A 26,778-nucleotide genomic window follows, 5' to 3' on the forward strand; every position below is an offset into this window, starting at 1 on the left:
GCATTAGGCTACTTGTTTTTCTTTTTTTCTTTTTTTTTTAATGTTGAAAACATTTTACATAGTCTGCCATGCATTCAGGCAAAATTCACTTGAAATTATCAAAAATAAAATAGCCTATATAAATGTATGATATATGTAAATTTTCTTTATTTCTTTCTTTCATTCTCTTTAGGCCAAGATTTTGTCTGAATTAGACTGTGTTTTTTGACTCATTTGTTCCACCACAATGTTTGTAACGTTGTTTACCATCCTTGTGCGCGTCTAGTTTGGGAGGCAATGCGATTTTGGAGGCGGAACGCATTTAGTTCCACTCGGCAGAGTGCACGAACACTGGCGCACCAATAGCATCCCTATGTCAGTCAATAGTCTGCAAAGTGACGCGACCAAAAGGGGAGGGTGCTTTCTCTCAAGCCTATCTCAGTTTTGAGCTTTCTCGAGCTGCAGGGAGCCGAATGGCGCACAAATTTAAGAGTTAACGTTTAGACATCTCCTTTATGTTTTCGTGGATTTTACTAATTTCCTGAAAACTTTCTGCGGGACGAGACGACTTGTGCACGGTGTAGGAAAGGGAGGATCCTCCCTTGCAGCTCGTGACAGCACTGCCGGGATACAAACTTTGCGCTTCGTGCAGAAAACGTCTAGATTGACTCGGCCATTAATTAACAGGTGATTTAGTGCGTGTTTTCAGTTTTATAGTTACGTCTTGTTGTCCTTCTGTGCCAAGGTTTGATCGAGAGCAAATACTAATCTTGCAAGTGGCAATTGCAATGAAAAGTTTTCTTGAGCTGTCCATCTTCGCGGCAGAGCCGTGAGATTGAGATTTCTGTAATGTCATGTGCTATAGTTTTGGGATTTGAAGCGTGGACAACTCTGACAAATGTGTTGTTGTGGATATTACAACAGGTCCTGAGTCAATAGGACGGCGTTTCCTTGCTGGTAACAGTTGGGATATTTAATGATGTTGGACGGTATAAAAATCGAAGACCATCCGCTGCGGTCGGGACAGGCTACGCTTGGAGTTATGCTGGGTAAATGATTCATTGTCTAAACTAATGTAGCCTACTATTGTGAACACTCATTCCTCTAATAAAAAGAGAATTTCAAAGAATTTTATAATGCTGTTTTTATCGAGACGTAGCCTACGCGAGAACTAAAGCTGGATCTGTGGCAGTCGAGATATGCAGACGGCTGGGACGCATCCTCCTGTGGCATGCATTTGACCGGCCGGCCGCATATCTGTCGAATAAAAAAAGGCTGTTTCTAAAAGAATATAATCCCAATTCACAACTGGACGTATACAATTTTTCTTACATTTCATGAACAACTTTATATCTTGATTTCGATGCTCCAGTATTGTCTTTTCTGGATACAAACCATACTTATTTTTCATTCAAACACCTACACAAATATTATGACTGCTTCATAATATCTGACTAACGTCTAAATACTTGCGAAAAAAATAGGCCTACCACAAAAAAAAAAAAAAAAAAAAAGACAAAGAAAGAAAGAAAGAAAGAAATACAAACACGTATACAAATACACACAACAAAACACGTAGGTTTCACAATTCTATACTCTTCATTTTTAATGGCTGATAATTTTGATTTTCAGATGTTTTGTATGGTAAATACATAAAAAAGTACAGATATATTAGGCTATATTGCCGATCATTTTAAAATCACATTTAAACTTTTTTTAGACTTAGTCTTAGCTGATAGTTATGAGCGTTTTTTAATGTAACCGTTTAGACTAATACAAATAATAATATAACAGTTAATAATAAATTTTATCTGTAAGTTCGTAAATTGTCAGTTATTATTCACACACCATTTGTTGTTTTTCTTCACCGTGTCATATTGGTTTATTTAATGAAGCCCAATATTACAAAATTATATCATAACCACTTGTTCAATAGGCCATTTATGTATCCTTATTTATTTATTTATTTATTTTTAATTCAGATGAAGTTTAGAGTGTTATTAAAATGATGCATTTGCTGTCCAGGGACGGAGTGCCATCACCAGGCGGTGTGTGAGGGGTGCCAGCGGCCGATATCAGACCGCTTTCTGATGCGCGTCAACGAATCTTCATGGCACGAGGAGTGTTTGCAATGCGCCGTGTGTCAACAACCGCTCACCACCAGCTGCTACTTCCGGGAGAGGAAACTTTACTGCAAACACGACTACCAACAGTAAGGGCATGGATTATTGGAAAGATTGGTGTCAGGCATCCGGGTTCATTGCTTCTGCTCGACTTGTTTTTATTCAACTGTGATCAAGCAAATAAAAAGTGACAAATCTTTCGTTTTTACGCACTAACACTCCGTTCGTAAAGTTGGACTGAATAGTGGCGTTGACGGTATGATTTTGGTGAACTTGTCATCATCTTAAAATTCTGTCGGTTTTACAGTTGTGACGCCAAGTGCATTGTGGTATTGTTGAAGAACTGTCTTTATAATTATTAGGCATTTATGCAAGTTACAGCCATAATTAAATTAGTTCTTGCATTGTCTAGTTCCAAACTGAGACGCGTCAGTCCTGTGATTTAGTGAGTGATAGTTTGGCTTTTGAATTTTCATTTAAATATGCTGCACTAGGTTTTTTCTTCTTCTTCTTCTTCTTCTTCTTCTTCTTCTACTTCTTCTACTTCTTCTTCTTCTTCTTCTTCTTCTTTTTCTGTGATCTGCAATACTTTTCAACTCAATTACAATAAAAATTAAGCGATTTCATTTAATCATTTAATTAAGTCTTTTCTTAGATCTTTCGATCAGTCGAGTAGCCTACGATATAATTATTCAGTAACCTGTCATAATACAGTAGGCCCATGTCCATTTACCGCAGATGGATGCTGGTTAACTCATTTGAATTTTACGTGTATTGACGCCAATCATAAAAATAGAAATTATTTAAGTGAGACATTTGGCATTAGCCTATTAATTATTGTATAGCATATAGCTAGGCTACACACACATTCATTTCTTGACTGGCTTTAAATAATAAACGTACTATTGTTTTATTATTATTATTATTATTGTTGTTGTTATTATTATTATTATTATTAGACGTATTATTAATGAGATTACCGTTGCTGTTATTGCATTTTGTAATCGTGGGCCATTTCTATCGTTGTGTTGCAGAATGTTTTTGATATAATTAATACCTAACCACGCCATCATGAATGCACAAATGCCATAAGTGATGCATATACAAAATGCCTATTTTTAAAGACCGTTTTAAACAATTCAAATCTTCTGGAATCGCACTTCTTTTTTCTCGGTTATAAAATCGTGTGTATAGTCATGGAATGGGATAGTCTGAATTCGCACAGTGGATGGGTGCTGTGCTGACCCGGTCCTGACGCTGTGAGTGGACCGCGGGGCGCCTTATGTTGCATGTCTTCTCCCCATGTATGTCACTACTTTTGCAAGCTTTTGTGTCAGGGGTTTTGAAATATCGCTCCCTCTCTCATGGTGATAACTGGGAGGTCCTGTCCGACACCATGCAATAATTAAAGGGCCATATCTCGCATGACTTTAATAGTCACCAATTCTTTCAGCTTGACCGTGAAGAGTTAGTGTTAACAAAATTAATTTCATAGCTCTGGTCTTATATTCCATTGCCCTGGAGACAGCAGCTAGCGCTGAGACAGGCCAAACATGTTAAAACGTTTTTCTTTTAGTATGGTAGGCCTACCATATTTAAGCTAGATTAGACTAGGCTACATAGCATATTTAAACTATTTACCTGTTACTTGAAAACCTGTTATTCTCACCTTTTTTTCTTTGCATCCACTTGCAATATTATGTTTTCTAAGGCCTTGTGAATGTCAATCAGGTTTTAGGTAGGCCTATGTGTAAATCATATTTTCCTGGTCTGATCTCCTTTTTTGCTCGCATTACCAAACCTTCTATTTCATAAACAGCCGTTTCATTTCACACCTCTACTATGGGGGTCCTCTCTCACACGCGCGCTACACGGGTAGCTATAACAGTAATATTTGTTTATTTTATTTTGCAATGACGGGCCACTTAGTAGATGTAATTTGCACCTTTTTGACTTTTATGACGTTCATTTAGGTTGTACTTGTCAAGCCCGCAAAGCGCCCGTGGCACGGAGTTGAAGCCTTTGACCGTTTCTAGTGGAACTCCGCCTAATGACATACTGGCATCAGTAGATTCACGCCCTATAATCATTAGAACCGTAAATCACAACATCAGGCAAACGTTCATATTCACACCTCTCTGTCAGCTATTTACAGCACGAGCTTACCGGCAGGAATTTATAGCTTGTTTTGGCGCGGAAATTTCACCTCGCTGTAGCTCAAGAGTAACTTGGAATAACAGGCTTTCCTTATTAAAGGATTAGTTTTGGAATTGCGATCTGCATATAATGTTTTTTAAATGACTGAGCAGACCTTCGCATTAGCGCCAATTAAAGACACAGGTTAAGAAAATATAACTGTGCTTTCAAGCTATTAGTGGGAATTCTCTTTACTGTATTGCAAATAATCGGAATTAATTGGAATTGCAACGCCACTACTTTCCTAAAGTTGGAAATAAAAATAACCTAAATAGAGTAATTAATTGTCTGGACATAGTAGGCGAGTTTGGACAAACACATTTTTATTATCTTAAAATTACATTTTAAATTCATGGAAGCTAGAAATGCAATTTTCTTATCAGTAAATGTTATTATAATAGCTTTTTATATTCATATATTTATATATATACACACACACACACACACACCTATATATATTTGTAATAATTCCTTTATTTTTATTTAATAAATACTCAGAATGATCAGAATATATTTACTGCAAAGGAAAAAAAATGTTGTTTCCAGTGTTATTAAAATGTGATTTTTTATTATTTTGTTTTATTTTTATTTATTTATTTTGTATGTGAGAGAAAAACAAAATGTTTCTTGTTGTTGTATTAAACTCATTATTGTGATTTGAATTATTCTCAAATAGACAACAGGATTTTTGTGCCATGAGAGAAGTAAGGAGGGTTTCTGTGCATTCAGGGTTTGTGTGTGCATAGATAGATAGATAGATAGATAGATAGATAGATAGATAGATAGATAGATAGATAGATAGATAGATGTACCTCAACTTCTGCCATTAAATTGTATTCACTTTTAACTGAAGAGTATACATTTTCTGTAGTATTCAAGATGTTCTTGTCTATTCTTTAGTGTGAGTGAAACCTGGCTCAAGTTTGTTGTAAGTCTTGGTCCAGGGATAATTTGCTTGAAGTAGGAAGTTGTGGATGATCCCCTAGTGTGCTGATAGTTCTATTTTAGCACTGTGGGGGCGTCCTCCTGCGATGTGTTGTTTTTTAATTAGCTCTCCTTTGCGAGCGGGATGCTGCATTCCCGCTGACATGAGTGGATTTTGGGCCTGGCAGTGTGTTTTCTACATGACTGGAGCCGTACACCCTCCCAGTAAACCCTGACATTGTGTTTTTACCAAGAATGCCTTTACTCTCCATTTATTGTTTCAATTAAAATAACCTGAAGATCAGCACAATGATTTATTAATGATTTGTGATGTTGTTTAAATAAATGATTCGCTACTCGTATAATATAAAAAAGCAGTGTTTCGATGAACGTATGAGAAAAGGTAGTACTAGAAGTGAAGCAGGTACTAATCCTGCAGCGTTCAGGGGTTTTGCTGGCCGTGTTGAAGGCCCTCGTAGCGCTCTGCTCTGGGATGAGGCCGAGCCTGAGCCAGCCTGTTCCTCTGCAAGGAAGTATTAGGTTTTGTGTCAACATTAGCCCAGCCTCTCCTGGCAGCATTAAAATGATGCAATCATCTGTCATCTCATGACTATGCCACACACCCCCCACTACCAGACATTTAACGCTTTGACCTAACGGGATGTTATTCTGGTGTAGAGGGGAGCCTTAGATGACTAGGTTTTGCTATTAAATTCACCCGTGGAATAGATTATTTCGTTTTTCTCTGTGTGTCTCTCCTCTTTTAGATGTGTGACTGTTGTTAATGTCCTTGACATGTAACTCCACAGCTGTGATAGTATTTAACCATGGAAAATCTATGTCTATGCTTAATGTGCCAGCCAGAGCCAACTTTAAAGGGTATTCATTTTAAATATAGTACTTGCAGAAGCTAACATTTTCTTGAAGCACTCTATATTATGAATGTGAGATTATGAAAATGTTGTCACAGCCAGCACTAGTTTTCATTTATTTGCATTGACCTCAATGTTTTTGTTGACTCTAGCTTGACACACTGAATGATTTAGAATTGCACACACACACACACATTGTTGTACTATTTATATAATGATTGCTAAGAATAAGCTTAAATAAGTAGATGTTGTAGCATCAAATGACCATATAAATCACCTAAAACTTATCTAATTTATATTTTTAAGCATTAGTTAATTATACTGTATTAGATAATTAATGTCAAGTGTGTAATTTATTTGCCATTATAACATCACCAAAATGATTTTCATAAATAATGATATAATCACGCCCCCCCCCCCCCCCCCCGCCATTTAAGATGCATTTTTGAGTTGGACTGGTTGAGATGCTGATCCACAGTGTTTATTTCAGAGGAATCAACTTAAAATTAGGTTTACTTCGTTGCACACATAAACGGATATATCATTCACTATGCAAATAAAAAGATTCTTTCTGTTTTAGCATAATATTAAGAAGCCATAAGCACCATACTTTCCATCATTCCTCTCTAATGTTGCTGTAGGCTCTTTTCTTGTCTCTGTTCCACACTGTTCTCAACATAATGATGAAGCTCAGCGTCTCCACAGTGTTATTCCTACACAGGCTTTCCACAGATACGCTAGAAAACACTGGCACTGGGATGGCAAGTGGTGCCACGGGGCATGTGGCTCACCCACAGCCCACTATCACACCCACCTAACACATTCTACCTGCATGGAGACATTTCACAAGTAGGTTTATCTCGAAACAAGAATCTTGAGTTTGCAAATGAAAGCAAAGCGTGGAGATAAATAGAATTGGTAAATGCAAAAACAACAGCAACATAATCCGGTGATATAACAATTATTGGTTTCCTTCGAAGTCTCCACATCCTCCAAAATAATCCTATTAAGCTGTCTTGTGAGAGTGTTTCAACTGTCTTGTCATAGACAAGAAGATTTAGGCTTGGCTCATGTCTTAGATGCAAGTTATGAGGATGATAATCAAATCTCATCTTGGACTTCTCAGACTCTTTCTCTCCCTCTTTTTTTTCATATCCTAATAAGATTAGCCTCCCAACCACCATAGTACTAGCTGATTTGAATGACAGGTCTGCTCCGCTATCCAAGGCTATCTTACTAAGCTCTTCACAGCATTGTCTTGAATGGAGGGACTGACGGAAGCTGTGTGCCCTAATCCTCTTATTTGTGTCAGAGGGAGAAAAGAGAGAAGAATGAGGTGGAATGGGACAGTGCTTTGGAATGGCACCACTGCCACTTCCTCCATCCGAAACCTCTCTCACAGCCAAGTGAGCATGAGAGGGATCTTATGAGGCTCAGACATAGTCACACATGCATTAGGGAGTTTTCTCTCTCCATTTAACCCTTGTTCTGAATGCATTTTTAAAAAGAACAAAGCTCTTGATGGTGGAAAGTCCAGAAATATAAAATATCTTAGTAGCATTTTGGAATTTTGGCAGGTGTACCATTGGATATTCCAACATAAATGCAAAATTGTGTCATAATTTACTCACCCTCATGTGAATACAAACCTGACTTTCTTTCTTCTGTGGAACACATGTCTTTAAATTGATTATTTTAAGAACTTTGTTTGGACCCCAGTGTTGTTCCACCAACTAAAGAAAATCCCAGTTACACTTTATTTTAAGGTGTCCTTGTTGCAGTGTAATTGTATATTTAAGCACTCATTAATATTAATAATCTACATTTATTTACTATATGGTTAGGGTTAGGATTATAGAGTTTGTCTTAGGGTTACTTGGATGTAATTATGCATAAGTTATTGTAATTACAAAAGTAAATACATGTATTTTGCGTAACAAGGACAACTAAAATAAAGTGTTACTAAAATCACATGTTTGGAACAACATGAGGTTGAGTAAATGATGACACAGTCTTTATTTCTGGGTCAACTTTAAATGTAAAAACCTTTTAAGGGTCATTTGAAAGAATAATGTTTGCTGGTTTTTGCTGGATGCTTTGTGGTCTTTTGCGGCCGCTCAGTTTTCCTTCACGTGGAATAAGTCTTCTCCGGGTCAGACCCTCCTGGAGCTAGAGGTAATCTGTATTCAGCTGGAGCTCACACAGTTCTTTATTTACTCATTCAACTAGTTGGAAGTCTGTTAGACTCCAGATCAGATGCTCTGAAACCAATCTGATTACCTCAACCAGCCAATTGCCTTCTTTTTCCCAACCACAGTTCTAAAACTCCTCATTCCACGTTGTGATATTTCTTCAGTTTTATTATAAAGGAAAAGAGAAAAACAGCAGTTGAAACATTCTTAAATGTTGTCGTACTACTTGTATGGTCCATTCAGGAAAATTAAACAGAAATGTTGGATAAGTTACTCTGGTCAGCAATTTAATTCTTACAATTTAGCACATCCTGGTTTTTGCAGTGAACATGACAGATTGCATTTTGGTTGGCAGCAATATTTTAAGTGGCTGTAACATTAAACAGTGTTGATGGAATTGTAAGTTTTGATTTTTATTTTCTATTTTTTTTGGATCAGATGTTTGAAGTCAGCCTCAGTTTTCAGGACAAGAGTCTTAAACGTGTTCTACAAGCAGACATGTTAAGTAAAATACATGTTTAAACATAGAATTAATGTAAGGGTTTTTATAAAATTATAAACTTCTTATTTTTGCTTTTAAATCCTTCAAAAAAATGCCTCTTTATAAGCTTCTGCTCAAAACCAAGAAAACCTAGACTGACTGCTAAAACTGTGAAATCATGTACCTCTTAAATGGCATGTACATGATTGAAAATATTAGACCCTGGACCACAAAACCAGTCATAAGTCGCACAAGTATATTTGTAGCAATAGCTAAAAATACATTGTATGGGTGAAAACAAAATATTTTGTAAAATTCTTTCTGTAAATATAACAAAACTTAATTTTTAATCAATAATATGATTTGCTAAGAACTTCATTTGAATATTTTAAAGGCAATTTTCTAAATATGTTTTTTTTTTTTGCATCCTAAGATTACAGATTCTCAAATAGTTGTATCTCAATCAAATATTGTCCTATCCTAACAAACCATACATCAATGGAAAGCTTATTCTTTATTCAGCTTTCAGGTAATGTATAATTCTCAATTTAAAAAAACGGAAAACCTTATGACTGGTTTTGAGGTCCAGGGTCACATTTATGTGTGTGTGTGTGTGTTTTATTCCTGATCTTCTGTCACTATGGGGATCGCTGCTGATCGGCCCATCGCTGACTGGACCAAGGAAAACAAACTTGAGCAGGAGATGGTGGGGATCATATTTCCATATCTCCATGGGACTGCGAGCCCCCCGCAAGCAGCTAAAATGATTTGTGCTGGAGGTCAAAAGACCCATGGCGGCTTCAAAAAGTGGAGAGAGGAAATATTTGGAAGTTAGATGGACTCAATAGAAGGCGCAATGAAGGAGACTGGACTGAAAGAAGTTGAGACAGGGAAAAAAACGAGTTGAGTAAGCAGCTAACTGGACTGCAGATGTTTAAAATTTCTATATTCTTCTGTCAGACGATTCAGAAAGGGTTAAACACAAAGCCACAGCAGTGTAAACACAATTGGCTTTAATTTTATTGGCATAGAAATTAAAGGAGTATTCAGGGTTCAATGCAAGTTAAGATTGATCAACAGCATTGGTGTATTGTTGATTACAACAAAGCCGCTTGTCTCTGCTTTTCTTAAAGAAAAAAGAATGAAAGAAAGAAAATCTGGTTTACAGCAAAGCACTTAGAATGGAAGTAAATGAGACCAATTTATATGTTTTAAAATGGAAAAACTGCTTTACAGAAAAGCAATGGAAAACAGTTTGTGTTAATGTGATTATAGTGAGAAACAGTTGTATAGAACATTTTTGCTTCCACAACAATGTGAAAAAATTAAGCAACACTAATGATTACAAAACTTTACAGCTAACATTAAATACAAGTTTAAACAAGAATTAATGTAAGTGGTTTGGCCTCATTTACTTCCTATGTAAATGGCTCATTGTGACCTTTATTGTTGCTTTTGTAAAAAAAAAACAAAAAAACGAGACAGTCAAAATTACGTTTTGTGGCACTCATCATTATGATTATCAACTGAACTTTGTACCCAGTCTAACCCAGAATATTGTATTAATAGAAAAAGAACACATATTTTTCTATTGTTATTGATGTTTATTTTTATCATCATTTTTACAGTTTTATTTTAGAGAAGGTTTCAGCTGAGATCTTTGTGATGTCATGATTAGGTCCGGTCTCATCTTGCCTTTTTACAAAGGAATACCACCTATGTGAGACAAAAAAAAAAAAAAAAAAAAAAGTACGATACTGATCGTCTGTGCCTTTTCCCCTCCTTTCTCTCCCCCTCTCTGCTGTAGATCCACAATACATCTTCTTGGGAATTTCGCAAGTGCAGCAAAATGATCTGCTAGTCTGAAAAAAAAATTGGACGAGGGAATGAAATATTAAGGATTTCTGAAAATTGAATAAAGGAAAATGATTTATTCCATAGTGCCATTTTAATGAAGATTTACGTGTCTTTGTTTACATATACGAGCCACACCAAAAAAAACAAAAATATTGGCTGATTAATATTGAGATATTAAGTGAGATATTCTTTGTTTTTGTGTCAAACAGTGCATCCTCTTTATTCTGTTTTACCTTGTGAATGCTGTTGTTTTGATAGAACACTTTTTACCAGTCCTCTCGATGCCCATGCTTTTTGGCAGGATTCATAACCACAAACACAAACATGCTGTTCAGACATAATAGTGTTTCGAAGAAACGTTGAACCTTAGAATTGCTTATTCAGCGGTAAGGACTGAATGAGAAACAAAGCTCACTCGAGTCACATACGGAGAATAGATAGACCTGACTTTTGCATATTTCGCCCCTAAAAAGAGTCAAACATTTCTGTTTTGGGCTCAAACATGTTCTCCATCTCAGACCAATCCATCTCTTCTCCTGGCTTCCCTGCTTCTGTTGTTTTTTCTTGGGATTGAGTGAATAAGTCTATTCCCCCCTCCCAATGTGGGCGTCTGTCTGTTGTCAGGCGTGAGGAGCGGCCCCTGCCCCTGCAGTTAGCAGAGGGAAAGCGATCCTGACCCCCGGCTCAGAACATGAAACCAGAGCCGGTGTCTGGCGCTTGGTGCTCAGTTGGAGAGGCGGCAGAGCCCTGACCTCCAGCTCCACATGACACCATGCACCAGACTCTCCTCCTTCTTCAGCTCTGTAGTGGTGGGACACGGTGCCAAACCACCTGAGGGCAAAGCCTGATTGCTTCACACGCCCCAAAACATCTCTGTCTGTGAGATAAACAGTTTGCTGCATTTCAAACAATTTGCTGTCACATTCATCCTTGTTTGCATAAGTACTCTTTACAGAAGCTAAAGGACTAAAATAATGTGTTATGCTATAAATGTCTAAAATAATACTATTCATTCTCTTTTTTATAGATTCTTGGATGAATCATAGTCTCTTCTTCTGAACGAATAGGACAAACTTTTGAATCAGTTCATGAAGTCTGAATCACTCAGACAGTTCACTCACTCACTGAGTCGTTCGGTGCAGCGTTCACTCAGTAAAACAATATGATGCCCAAACAAAATGGAAAACAGAAAAAAAACATTGGATTAAGTGGAATATTTATCTACAGTCATTTTAAAATGCTCTCATTTCACAGGAACGAAGTAGGGTTTTAGTAGGTTCAGCATCTGCAATGTGAAAATTGTGAACGACTGTGTTCTACAGGTTAAGACATTTAAATTAAAAGAGTGTTAAAATGTATCTGGACATGTACTGTATAAATATTATGGTACAAGAAATGCCATAATGATCAATACCATGATTTTTATTTCCAACACTATGATATTACCATTTGATTCCATCACTTTACCACGGTACTGCTACAACAGGCTTACATTTTTTGAAAGGTAATTTTGAATTAGGGCAATGTCTTGTGAATAAGTATTTTAGAAAAGACTGTGTGTGACTCTGAACCTTTTTTATTTTGCTGTTTTATGTTTTACCCATCAGCAGAAACACCAGTTCAGATCCGTGATTTTGTTTCAGGATCCTAATTTTACACCAGAAATCAAGTGGCACAGTAACACAATCGCTAGTAGTACAAAAGTCAACAAAATTTCCTTAATATCAAACATTTTTTGCATTTGTTTAAAATTTGAATTTAGCATTGTTTTTCCGTGTCTAGTGTTTTAATATATTAGAGTAAACTTGCAACACATTTTTGGATCACAAAACCACCACTTAAGAATAATTTGTCTAGGTAAAATGGTAACTTTCATACTATTAACAAAGCAAAATCAAAGCAAGGACATAAATGTATCATAGCTTTCATAAGAGAGCCCTGCAAACATATCATCCATAACACTGGACCCAGTGATGTAAGTGGAGAAATACAAATGATCTGCTCTGAAGTGTTAAGTGCTTTAGTGTTATGATATCAAATGGAGCATGAAGGCTTGGACAGAGGTTTATGATTTCACTTCTGTATCCCTTTCATTGCTCTTTCCTGTCGTTATTTCCCAGTCTCAGAATGGCTGTCTGTCACTCACACGTGGGCTGTATTTGCATACAGTTGCTGAGTTGTCTTTGTATGTGACTACACAGTGTCATGTGATGAACAAGAGTGGATATCCTCACAGTAAACCTGTAAACCTTACCTAGGTTTGCTTTGAGATGCAGCTTTGTAGCAAATTTTGATTGTTTGTATATCCTTTGGGAAATGTGTCATATTTACATTTAAACACTCTTTATTGTTCTGTCAATGCTATACATAATTTCATGGTTGGCTGAAGTTTATTATTTACCTTTATTATTTTTTCTGTTGTCTTCAACAAACCTCCAACCTAATTTTGAAAAATGCCACCATATATACCATGCAATGCTCACGCATGGACACAATGGCATTGGGCACAATGGTCTTGCCTTTCTAACAAAGTGACTGTGCATGGTGGCATATTTGTTTCGTGGTTTTCAAGTAGTGCCGATGTTTCAGTTTCCGACAGTCTGCAGAGCTTTTTGAAGAGCTGATGTACAATGTATTCACAGTGGAAGGGCAGCTGATGTACAATGTATTCACAGTGGAAGGGCAGCTGCTGTCCCCTCTCAACATTTTGGCCTGATCCACCAGTTACACGCTTGCAGGCACGCACATACACACCGCACATCTGCATCCCACATGCTTAGATACACGCGTACACATGTTGTCGGATTTGAGACTATAATCAGATTAATTGGTCCATCTTTCATTGGAAACCGAACATACATTGTACGTTAAAGCATTTTTTTTTTTTTACAAGAGCCGTATTGATGTAACATTAACCAGAAGCCGTGCTTGGAGTGTGGGGTCAGAGGGAGACTTGAGGGCCCCTGACATGACATCCTAATGAAATAAAGACTGCAGAAAAAGAGCGAATGCAAGAGAACCGCTCAGTATTAGCTATTAAGAGAGAAGAATGATTCCTTTTCTCCATACTGTGCTCACAAATTATACCCCTAAAAGCATTTTCTATCTTTTTTGTTTTTAAAATGTTTTACTTTTACCTCAGATGTTATGTCTCCCCATTTGAGAAACATGAGTAAAAATCAGTCATGGCCCCATGAGGGAAGCCGAACATTAGTTGAAGTATGTTTCTAATCCTTATTAACATTCTCCAAAGTCATGCATGAAATATGTTTTGTGCCACACTACGCACCATGTGTTTTTCTTTTTCTCCGCAAGTATTTTTCATACAGAGATCCACTACACACTGCTGTGCATTATTTTATTATAGGGCTGAAGCTCACCACAGAACTGAGAGCTTAAGAGAAGGAAAAACTTGCCTTGATTTTCTAACAAGGTTTTGTCTGCTTTGGGGGCTGCTTTTTGGCCTAGAGGTTAGCAAGTTGGACTTGTAACCCAAAGGTTGCGGGTTCGAGTCTCAGGTCGGGCAGGAATTGTCAGTGGGGGGAGTGAATGTACAGCACTCTCTTCCCTCAATTCCACGACTGAGGTGAGACCCTTGAGCAAAGCATCGACTGCTCCCTGGGTGCCGCAGCAATATGGCTGCCCACTGCTCCAGGTGTGTGTTCACTACTGGGTGTGTGCACTTGCATGGGTTAAATGCAAAACACAAATTCTGAGTATGGATCATCATACTCGGCCACACTTCACTTCACTTTTCCCATTGCTCCTTTCTGATCAATTGTTATTTCATATTGATGTCATCACTGCAGGTACAACATGATGTTTTGTTCACAAACAGTCTGTTGTTCGGACAGGCCTTGCATTACTCCAGCACATGTTTTCTCGATACCGACCTCTCTTCATTCTCTAAGGCTGTATTTCTCTCTGTCAGGTTTATAAGTCTCCCAAAAAACCATATCAAACTACAGGGAGAGATGTATTATCAGTCAAAAGGCTCAAACATCATTATTTTTTGAGAAATCCAAGTATCTCCCACCCATGTGGGGGTTTTTCCCCTTGGTGGGAGACATGCAAGCAGCTGCAAAGAAACTCTTTTGCCAGCCATCGGATGAACCTTAGCGGACATTCGTCAAGGATTATGAGAAGTTTCTTTTTTTCTGTAATTGAAATGTTACGTTCTTCTGACTAGTGAGAGAAAGACAAACGAGCAGCTTGAGAGCCAAACAGGAAGAGTTTGTAGACTCTTGGCCGGAGCTCATGTAGCATATCTAAAAAACACTTCTAGTTGTGCAGAATTTGAAGATGTGGTCTTTTAGTTCCATGTTGTTCTTAATGAGCGTAGAGCTGCGAGGAAGAAAGGAGGGAAGGGATAGAGAGAAATACAGTGAGCGGTGTCTGAAGGCAGCATTAACACAGGCTTCTGTAGTATTAAAAGAGATTTACACCCCAATGTTTTAAAGCAGTTTTCTTTAGCTCATCAGCTCCTCTTTTACAGATATTTCAAGGAAGCTATAAAAGTGAACCGACAACTAGAGCAGAATCCCTGACACAGCATTGGAGATTGGCCCTCAAGCCATACTGCATCTGAGACCTGACAACTTTTGGGGCCATTGGGTTTGAGTTCAACCGCAGCTGGTGAAAGTCAGAGCAAGATAAATAAGTAAGCAGCACATGCTCTAAGGTTTCACATGACTTCGTAAGGATATGTTTTTTCTTGCGTTCGGTAAAGACTAGGATTGTATAACCTTTGCTCCTTATGATACTGTACCTGTTCCTCTACTTTTCTGCTGGAAGGCCCTGTTTGTGACCCAGATGCAGCGGTGTTGTCTGTTTCCCATGCAGTTCTTTTGAAGCATGGGGTTTGCGTGGTCCAGAACTCCTCTGCTCTGTGTCAGATGTCATACTCCCCTCTGGGCTGACCAACAGGCTCTCTTTGCACCCTGATGTGCCCATAACATTTAACGGTGCTTTGGAAACCCCAAATAGAAATTCTTACTTAGCCTCTGCAATCAGCATTAATTTCTTCTCTGGTTGCATTTGTATTTCTGTTTCCTTTGTTAGTATTTAATTAGTTATTTAACCCTGAGTCTTTGATATCTGTGAGGACGAGAACCATAATGGAACATTTGTGTAGAAACCTACTTCTTCCCACAGGAGTGCACAGAGTATGTCCAGGGTTAGGGTTAATAGGTGTCTTTTGAGGGTATAAGAGGAAAGTGGCAGTATTTGCATTGCATTGGATTTTGAGGACCTCTAAACACGGTGAATGATATACTTTTACTTTCCAGTAGACAGTTGGTGCACATGCACAATGCCAATCCTAATTGTAGTCCAATTAACATGTATAAATACTGGGCATAGCTGAGCTGTTTTTTTCCCCCCTTCTAATTCGACATAGGAAAAGTATATTGAAAAGCTATAAACAGTCTTTATTTATCTTAAAAACATCCTACATGTACAATTCCCACATTACCAAATCAGTACCTTGTCCCTGGTCCTTTAATGACTAAACTTGAATCTTGTTTATATTTCAGAGATGTGGACATCAGAGACTGATTTTATTTATGTGCACATTCTTTATCTTGGTTTTTGTGTCTCGGCTGTCCTCCTCTAGATGGACACTCGCCCTGTGGCGGCAAACCACCAGATGCCTGTAGGTAATTGCCGAAGTGGTTGATATTGATATTCCCACCATCCTCCAAATGCGTTTATGTGCTAGACTGGGAGCGTGTAACCTATTCTTAAGATATTTCAGATAGAAAGAGATGACATTTTCCAGAGGTTACATAAGTGTAGATGCCTATTACATCCTTGAGATTTGTTATTCTGGGGACGTCCATGCAGATGCATTGCATCAAACCCAGGATGCACTAAAAGTGTCCTTTGCACGTAGCTGTTTATGTGGAAGGTTCATAAGACCCGCAGGATCAAAGAAAATCAGGAAAAAATGGCATAGAAGGGAACAGGAAAAATAAATAGAGAGGGCATGTTTTTTCTTACTCTTTATTTTTTCGTTGTCAACACTGTTAATCATGTTAGCATCGACTTTACAACTCCTCCCACGGCAGGGGCTCATGCTGTGGAGAGTTGCCCATTATTTTAATTCGTTATTTTTATTACCATGAAGAAAAATAAAACAGAGAAAATGCAAAACAGACCTCTTAAATATAAGAACAATGGCAGTTAAAAATGAACAAGAAAAAAAGAAACCCGAAACTTCACACCACAGACCCATATCCTATATCTGCATATTTTTTATTGCACTGTAACAATTTGTTCTCTGAAAGGCCAGTGAGCAAATAAAGATCATACTTGACAGTTGCTTATTTCTTTCCTACATTCACCATCCCATTTGTTTATTTTTCAGGTTTGCTTTGCATGGAAACATTCATCAATCCGCTGTATAAATGATACGATGTGTGTCAGGCAAGTTTTCACAATAAATGCCAATCCTTTCGTGTTCCGCGAGTCTTAATTGACCTGATTGTCACGCGTATCTGTTCTCCAACCGTTATCATTATGAAAACACAGCTGTTTGTTTATATCACCGATTGCATATCCCAATACATTTACCACATTCAAAGCCTCTTAACTGATTCCAATCCGAAGCAAAACATTGTTTTTTGTTAGAAATCGTTTTTTGGATAGGGTCAAACTACTAGGGATGATTCTATGATTTATTTTACGGCCACACAGACCTCAGAAATGTGTGGTAGGGAATCCACAAGCACATTTCAACCCTATAATCAGAATTTATATGCCAGTGGGGTCACAAGCGATTTGTTTTGGCTGTCCGTTGGAGTGCAAACACGTGTGTATGAAGAGGCTGGCGTAGACGGAAGGGGCGAACGGCCTCAGAAACCTCTGGTTCCTGTCTCTCACTTCATCTGTTTTACTCTCTTCAAGTTTTAATTGGGAGTTATTGCTGGTGAGATAAGTGTGGGGATAAGGGCGCTCTGATCTATGAGGTGCTTGGACATCGCCAGTGCAGTGTAGTAACAGAATGTGTTTGGGGTCTTGGGCTTGACCCCTGCTCCACTCCTCTTGCCCTCTGAAGACATCTCCTGATCTCTCACACATTAATTAATTCCTCGTCCCTTTAAAACAGATGTGTGACACACCCAGTAACTTTTGCATTGTTCTGTTACTGTTGATTTCAAACACTTCCATTAAGCATTAGCTGCACTCTCCCGAAAGGGAGTTTTCGTAGCAATGGAATAGAACCATTTTGGGTTCCCCAAAGTTGCTTTCAGTGAAACATTCTTCAAAGAACAACTTTGTATCAGTGTGAAAGATTATTCTTTCAATAATCTGAAGAACCTTTCGACATTGTAAAGAACCTTTTGTGCAATGGAAATGTTCCAGACTCTTAATAAAGCTTGACATGTATGGTTCCAAGAAGAACCTTGGTCCATGTTAACTTTCCATTGCACAAAATGATGTGTAAAGTGGAAAAAAGATCTTTAGATTATTCAAAGGTTTTTCACACAAAAATGGTTCTTTTAAGAGCTATTCACTGAAAGGTTCTTTTGGGAACCAAAAATGGTTCTTTTATAGAGATGTTTTTGGAAGGTTCCTTTTGAAACCATTGATGCCAGTAAGAAACCTTTACTTTTAAGAGTGTGAGAAGTGTTTACAAAGGAGTTTTTAGGGGTATCGCTCATGCCAGTGATGGTGCGCATTGGGCGACAGGAGCATTCCAGTCCTGGCCGTGTTAATGCTCAGCCTTAGGGGGGTATTAAGGAATGTGGTGGCTTTGAAGCTATCCCCTCTTTCTCCTTAGCTTTCTCTCCCCTACTTTTTCTGGTCTCCCAGCGTTTACCTTGATCCATCCTGCCTCCTTTTTTCTTCTCCGCCTCGTTATTTATAGCCGTACCCATCCTTCACCTGTGAATAGATGGTGAGGATGAAAGATTACTGCTCTTCAGGCGCGCATGACTGTTGTTTCACATAGATTAATGGGGTTAGGAGTGCTTTCCCTAAGCACAAAGAGACAAATTTGAGCATTAAATTAGACAACTCTTACATGCCAAAAGTGTTTGCTCATTGGACAATCGCCAACTTGTTTCCAGAGCCTGTCAGAGTAAATCACCTTAGATTCACTGATGAACGCTAATCCTGTAAGCAAGCATAAGTACGCTAAGATTTTAGACCTTGTTATATTCTTTTAAGCTAAAGTAAAGCTTGCTTCGAGCAGTATATTTTCAGAGTGCAGAAATATGCTGTGATGTTTCATGGGTAGTTACAAATTAGTTAGTTAGGTTTATTTTTTGATTTCCCTTGAAGTTCAGTGTTGAATCATAATGTTGGATGAAATTCATTCACACCAACATGACGTCCTAAAATTTTGTGATGTACAGTTTTGATTGTTCATGACTTTGAGTGCAGTTTAAATCTGTTGATATATCAAAACACCAAATTGAAGGTCTTGTCCTTTTTTGTTTAAATAGTCAATATCCTTAAGTGTGTATGTCAGCAGTGAACCATAATTTGCTACTTGGCTTTAGAAGCACAGACATTCTCAAACTACAGCATTTTATTAGACAAAAAACTTGAAAGAGTAGATGAGTGCAAGAGGAGTCGTCAATATTTTTGGTGTATTTTCATTAAAGAGACAATATCTATATTATATTTGTATATCTGCTAAAAATAAAACTTTCTACTTTTTTTTTTTTTTCAAGAATTTAAAGTAGCATATATATTAGTGATGCATTTTTATTAAAACCGTCTGATAAAATAAGCCGATAATTGTTAAAAATAGAAGACTAAAAATACACTATAGGATATATAAAACAATACAAATGCACTATAAAATAAATTATTTTAAATGCTACAAGTACATTTAGGCATACTGCATTATATTGTACAGTATTGAATAATAGACATTCATTTGGAGATTTGCTATATATTACATTTAACAGCAGCATTCAATTATTAGTATTTTCAAACTTTTAGTGAGGATTTGATGACAAAAGTGATGTAAAAAAATACTGATAAAAAAAGGGTTGATTCAGATATATCATGCATTACTAATACAGGTGATTGCAACAGATGTAAAATGCTAAACAAATTTACTAATGTTTACAATTGCAAAGTTAATTATTTATTGTATATACCACTGTGGCAGTTTACCATTGAGATTTGGCATCCTTCAGTAGTACAGGTGCCTTCAAAACTCACCACCTTGATCCACTTGAGCATACATAGATTTACATACACACTGTTTGGAGCCTTTAAACACAGCTCACTGCACATTAATCATTAGATCATGTTGTGATCACTCTTCGGGACCGCGGGCCACGTTTAGCCACGTTTGCATCTCAGGACCCCCGGGCTGTCTCCCTCAGTGCCTGTACCTGCTCCTCCATTATTAGCTCTGGATCCAGAGAGTGTGGCTGCTGTCTCCTCCTCCCCCCTCAGGGAGAGCCATAGCTGGGATGTGAGATGAAGTCGGGCAGGGGTGGTGGGGAAAGGAGTGCTGGCTGAGCTGTAATTACTCCATTGATATTCCTTCCACAATAACGCTGTCACTGCTCATTTGCATAAGTGCTTCTCTGCTCTCGCGGGAGCAGATGAGTACAGACAGAGGAGGAGAAACCTGGAGGAGTTTGGTTTTCAGTTCAGATTAACGGGTTCAGCTCGCACCGTCATCTGTCCTGATCTATCCCCCTAGAAATACACAGATATATAATGGCGTGGGCAGCAGTCGAGTGTAGAGGAGGGATAGGGTATTGTCTCTTGAGTTGGACCATCAGTGTCAGGATTAAAACACATGCAAGGTGATGGTCCTTGAGAAGTCTGTCTTAGTGCAACACAGCTGACCTTGAATGTCAGTTGGGATCACATGACTTCATTGAAATTCTGATGTATTAGTTAAGGAAACTCAACTAAAGTATATGAGTGGTTCACATACTTTTTGTTTTTTGATTTGGAAATTGAAACTTCTGTGGAACCTCTCACTCTACTACCATTCTGCAATAGCATGTCTACAAGAATTAACCACAATGCAGGGTTAATGCATTATTAGTCATTAATAACGTATAATTAGTTTTATTGAAAACGTACAAGCCCAACCTAAGCCTATTAAATAAATAATTTAGCTGTCTTTGTTACAAATGTTTAAGCAGTTTGAATGAAAGAGAGATTGAAATAAAACAAAGATTTTCCAGAAAATTGTATTTAAGTCTTTCTTTGAATTCAGTGTGTTACATATAATTTCTTTGTAATTAATTTTGAAATTGACTTTGAATTTGTCTTGAAATTATGTCAACACCAAATTTCTCTTCACTGTATTGATGAGATAAGAAGTCAATCATTCAAAAAATTACTGAATTAAATAAAACTTTCACATCAACTATAGCCCATGGCAGCTGTATGGAAATTGTACAAAAATGATTTCACTGGTTTGTATGATATGAAATATGTTTTTAAATTTTATGTGTTAAAATTTTGCTATGAAGCAAATTTGGAACCATGCTCCTTTATTCAACGATTGAAAAAACTTGAAGTGGAGCTGGAGGTCAGTGTTCTCAGAACGTTTGAGCATGAAGGAAAAACTACAATCTCTCCATTCCGTTTCCATACTCTAAACCCAACCAATCAGTGCTGGTACAATCAAATACATTTTTTTAAACAGTGTCTCATATGGTTAACAAATCTGTTTGTTTAACCATGAATAAAAGACCTTGTATGGCAGCCATCATAAACATCTGCTTTGCCAAAATGGTTCCCAGTTTCTTTGACGTTGTGCATCCATCCAGCCTTGCCTGCACAGAGTGCACGCTGGGTAGATTTTGTGGATGTGTGCGCTCATGACAGGTCCTCCATCTTGGTAGCGGGAGGTGTACAGAGCCTTTATTTAATGTCACTGATCTTCGCTTCAGCGCTGGCATGATGAGCATTGGTCATTGGCTGTTTCTCCTCTATTGCTTTTTCTGAGCAGGCTGAGGCCTCCGCTCTCTCCCCTCAGAGTCAGGCCCTCAGGCTCCACATCATTTATTGCTGTCAAGAGTCAGGGAAGGAAAAAAGATGGGGTGATGAGTAGAGAGTGTGAGAGACAAGGAGAGAGAGAGAGCGAGAAGGAGAGGCAAAACAGGAGAGAGTAGTGATTCCAAAGGGGACGGGCAGAAGCGAAACACAGGCGATTCAGTCAAATCTCAGCTGCTGAATATTTAATGGAGCCTGCAGTGTTTATTTAGTTAGCCTGTCGATTTTTAGCACACTGTCAATAGCAGGCTCGCACGTCGGGCCCTGATGATCTTTAGTGTCTGTGCTCCCTGGGGTCCAGACGCTAAACACAATTATGGATTTTTTTTCCCCTCCTTCTCCCTTTTCTCTCTCTCCCCCACCACCGCAATGTGTTTGATATTTTTACTGATCTAATTTGCAATCTGGTAGTTTATTGTTTGGCATTTTAGTGGCGCTCAAGTGGCGAAGCAAATTCGATTTCTGCTCATAATTCTTTATAATGTCATTAATGCTGTTAGCACACAGGCGCGGGTCTTAAATAAAAAATATACACTGGGAATCTGTTCGCGTTCCTGCTTTTATTGTCTCTCCTCCCACTTTCATTTCACTCATCCGGTTTTTAATTAAAAATCCTTGCCATGGTTTTCTGTCATTGTGAAATATGAAATTACTGTTGTATTGTATTTCAGAGGAAGAAACAGGAAGCTAAGCCTCCGCTAAGATGTATAGCAACATCTCTCAGACAGACAAAATGGGAAAATCGTCACGTAAGGAACATAAATATAATAAATGATTGAATGAATACCATGAGGGGAAAATGCTGCTTTTTTTCTGTTTCAAAAGATATTGTTAAAATGAAGGAGGGAATTATTTGTGCTACTGTTTGGATTTGCATCAAAACAAGGTTACTTCAGCACTGAACCTCCAAACATTCCTCGAACGTTGAAATTTTTAGCAGTTCGTTTGTTAGTTCTTGCCGTTTTTACATTAATCTTAATGTCTAAGTGTCCTAGACAAGCCACTCTAGACGTGCTTGAGCGCTATCTGATGGGGAGCACGCGGCAGGTTAATAGTGATGGTGTGCCGTGTGCTAATAATGATGGTGTGCAGCTCTTGTGAGGGATCTATTTGCTGATGATGGATGAGCGGTAAGCCACCCAAGACCTGCGATTTTCCACACTCAAGAGTCTGTCAGCTTTTTAAGTGGACGAGCACAATTAGCACTGAAACCAGAGTGCAGGCTAATCTGATGGCACGCTTGACAAACAGAGAGCTAGAGAGAGAGGAAAAAAGAAATGTGCTCTTTGCAACCAACCTGAAAAGAGATTAGAGCAATGGTCCTGTCTACTGTGACTGAGAAGGGCAGGGATGGATAAGCATAATTGGGTGTTTCTTCAACTATGGGCACTTTTATGTTCCATGGTTGATTTTTATTGAAACTACTAACTAACAGATTACAGATAATAAGTTTTACCCATTTTTTGTTTCAGTATTTCTTTCAAACTTTTTATTAGGCTTTCATCATTTACTTTTCACGCATTCATTTCAAATGCCTTCTATGCCTACATTTCATTGTTTACCCTTGTTGTTTAGATTAATCATGGTACACTTTAAAAAATATATAATTAATTGTAAAATACTAATTTAAATTTTATATTAAAAATAAAACTTTATAAACTTTATGAAGAATTTAATATATAATTTAAATATTTTATCGTTTTATCACTTTTGCAGAGACAGACTAAAAACATTCAAATTAATCATAATAATATGTAAATATAGTACTATATAATCATTTCAGAAAAATATTTATATTTATTTTTAAGCTCTATAGTGTCTATATATATATAATATATATATATATATATATATATATATATGTGTGTGTGCGTGCGTGTGTGTGTGTGTGTATACATACATACATACATTTACGGTACTGTCAAACAATTAATTGTGATTAATCACATCCAAACATAAAAGTTTTTGTTTACATAATATATGTGAACTGTGTATATTTATCATGTATATATAAATACACACACATGCATAGATATGTTTAAGAATATATATATATATATATATATATATATATATATATATATATATATATATATATATATATATATATTATCTTTAATAGTCTAGCAAAAAATGGCCTTTTGTTCCAAAGAGTTTAATAGGTGTGATTTTTCCAAAAGTGCTCATAGTTCAATCTTTTTTTTTTCCCACAGGCCGGTCCCCAAAATGTCAAAGATTTCAGGTTTTACTATCTTTGTTGGGACATTTGGTCCTCACAATGTAGTGTGTGTGTGGGCAAGATTCCCAGGATGTCAAGGCAGTGCAGACAAGGAACATATCATGTGTGGGGTGATCTCTCGGGCACGTCACAGCAGCTCAAGTGTGTTTCTCAAACAAACTGGCAACACATCAAAGTAGGGCAACACCCTAGCCTGTCAGGGATGTGTGTGTGACTTAACCTGTTCTCACCTGATACATACCTGCCATCGCTGGAGGGATTACCCAGCTGTAATTGAAGGCTTCTCTGTTGATGGTTATTTTAACACCTTGAGGTAAAAACCAACCTTTGGACTCATTAAGCACTGAGCACGTAGTCTTTGCGAACACCTGAGGAGGCTTTTCAGAAGCACTGCACTCAATGTGGCTTCTTTGTATTGCGATTACCGCATAATAAATTGAGAGTTTAAGAAGAGTAAGAAGAAACCGCAGAGCCATGGGGGCCAAAACAAAGAAGGTCTAATATATGGAGCTAGAGACTCTTCCTTTTCTTGTCCAATTTAGACTCTTATATCTTCATACTGCTGTCTCATCCAATGGCAAATAATTCAAAAAGGATGTCAGATGTAGGTGACAGTGATTCATTGTAGTATGATGCTTTTGGGAAAATGGTTAAAACTGACTGAAGGAATACAGTTCTAAATGGTTTAAAGGAAAGACATAAAAACGATGAGAAGTTCTGGACTAATAGACAATGGCTGTTCAGAGATTGAATAGTCAGTGGCTTCATGAATTTATTTTCTTCTAGGTTGTTGGGAAATGATTCTTGCATGCTTGGGTGTTGAAAATCAGTGTAATCACACATACTGCATCATTTACAAATGAGAATATACATGCTGTCAAAATAAGTCTTGATGACGGGCCAGTGTGTCCTTCAAATACTGTAAACATATTGCTTTGATTACTCCAGCAATTGCTACTGGTACAAAACTTCACCACTCCCAATATAACTCATCTGGAGACGTTTTCCACAATTTATGAGGCTCTTTCACTGATTCTCACGCCCTGGTTAATTCACTGAATGGTTTGCTTTTGATGACTTTGATTCTTATAGTTATTTTGTAATGTCTCATGTAGTATTTGGTGTGACTTTGTAGGGTAAGAGGAATATCTATCTATCTATCTATTTATCTATCTATCTATCTATCTATCTATCTATCTATCTATCTATCTATCTATCTATCTATCTATCTATCTATCTATCTATCTATCATTTGTTTGTTCGTTTGTGTTATTGTTCATTCTATTGTTTATTCTGTCAATCTGTCTAGTGCCCTCCATTTTCCAGGACAATGAAAACATTGCTCCCTCCCCATCGTTTTGCTCCATCTTTGCACCTCTTGACTATATAATGAGAGATGACAATTAGACCAAGTCAAAAGAGCTGCACAATCAAAGGCCTGTGATTCCCCTTGGCAGAGCGGGCCCTCCTTTTAGCCTGTTTATGCCAAACTGGAAGCAGATGTGAGCTGCCACAGGGCCCTGACCAGACTGCTAGAGTGTCTCAGCAGGGCCTCCGCTCCCTCCTGCCACGCACACGTCCCCCTCTCTCAGCCCGCACAGCACCACACACCACCATGAGACGTGCTGGAGCCCAGCGGTGCTGCCGAGCCAAGTCGCCACAATAAATGAGAAAAACTCTCTGACTGCTTTCAGTAATGACAAAGCCCAGAGCTGTGGTCGAGTCATAAGGTGGGCTAACCATGCGATGGAGTTGCCTTGTTTTATCACTTTGTTCCTCCGTATCTGCCTCTTCTCTTGTTTTTAGTTCTAGTACTTTCTTTCTTTCTGCTTTCCCATCTGTCTCACCTCATCCTTCTCCCCCTCTTTTCTCCTCATCTCTGCTTTTCTGTTCAGCTCCATCCCTCCTTCTCTCCCCAAAGCGACTTTCTGCCCTAATTTGATCTTTGTGGCAGATCAGAGGAATGTGATTGAATTTGCGGGAGAGAGTGTGGTGGAAAAAAATAGGAAAGAAATACATTCTGATTTATCCGCTCTGACTGAGGTCTAGCACCAGATGTGTCGCTAGACCTGGGCTGAAGGGGCTGTAGTCATGATCTTTTTCTTTTCTTTTTTTTCATCTGGATAGCAGCAAATGTTTTAGGGGCACAAGGATGATGAAAATAAATTAATTTTGACTCTATTATTAATTAGGTTATGAAAAGACAGCCTGCAAAATTATTAACCTTCTTAACATCTAGAACATTCTCACTAAATCATCACAAACTCTGGATATAGTCGATATTCTAATGTCTTTTTTAGCAAACATAGGTATTCATTACTACAATAACAGTGTTCAGCCAGTGTGCATTAATGAAAAAATGGAGTTTGAAAACCTTGATGGGAGCATTAATAGCCAATGTTAAAAAATGAAAGGCAATTTCTTAGAAAAACAGCATAATGTAATTACACGTTTTCTGTGAATCAGTGCCTGAAAGGTAATTTTCTGTAATAGAAAAGTTCCACTTTTTAGTATGTTTTTTAAAGTGTAATGTATTTATTTATTTAAGTTATCATTATAGTAATTAGTCACAGTTATTTAGTAATTCATAAGTCATTTCCACGTTTAGTTGTCATTTAATGTAGTGAAAAATCTTTTTAGTGAAAAAAAGATTTAGATGTAAATTAAATTGAAATTAATGCAGTTAGTTGGCAGAAATGTCCTGTAAATGTACCATTATATTTTTACAGATTATTTTTTTTCTCTGATTTGCTTTGTTCTGTTTATGAAAGAACCTTCTTGAAGCATATTTTGTGCCCTCAACTTTAATTGTATGTACTTAATATATTTGAAAATGCTACAAAGATTTGCGTTAAACAAGTTACAGCGAGCCAAATGTGTTTTTTGTATTTGTGTGGAACTGAACCTGTGGATTGCTCTTGACAGACTG

The 26,778-nt window shown here is 37.6% G+C and overlaps 1 protein-coding gene across 2 annotated transcripts in view; it reads left to right on the top strand.

The window, feature by feature from the left end:
- Positions 1 to 26,778, top strand: part of lmx1bb (LIM homeobox transcription factor 1, beta b) — a 64,714-nt gene that overhangs the window by 1,161 nt on the left and 36,775 nt on the right. Inside the window, exons 1-3 of one of the 2 annotated variants that reach the window (XM_059503447.1) lie at positions 400 to 666; positions 904 to 1,028; positions 2,005 to 2,191. In XM_059503447.1, the coding sequence (XP_059359430.1) occupies positions 956 to 1,028; positions 2,005 to 2,191 (260 nt within the window). In that variant the 5' untranslated portion in view covers positions 400 to 666; positions 904 to 955. Of the gene's footprint in view, positions 1 to 399; positions 667 to 903; positions 1,029 to 2,004; positions 2,192 to 26,778 lie in introns of those variants that run through there. The other variant, XM_059503448.1, reaches the window with a different exon arrangement.

The sequence above is a fragment of the Carassius carassius genome, chromosome 21, assembly GCF_963082965.1.
Source record: "Carassius carassius chromosome 21, fCarCar2.1, whole genome shotgun sequence".
Classification (NCBI taxonomy): Eukaryota; Metazoa; Chordata; class Actinopteri; order Cypriniformes; family Cyprinidae; genus Carassius; species Carassius carassius.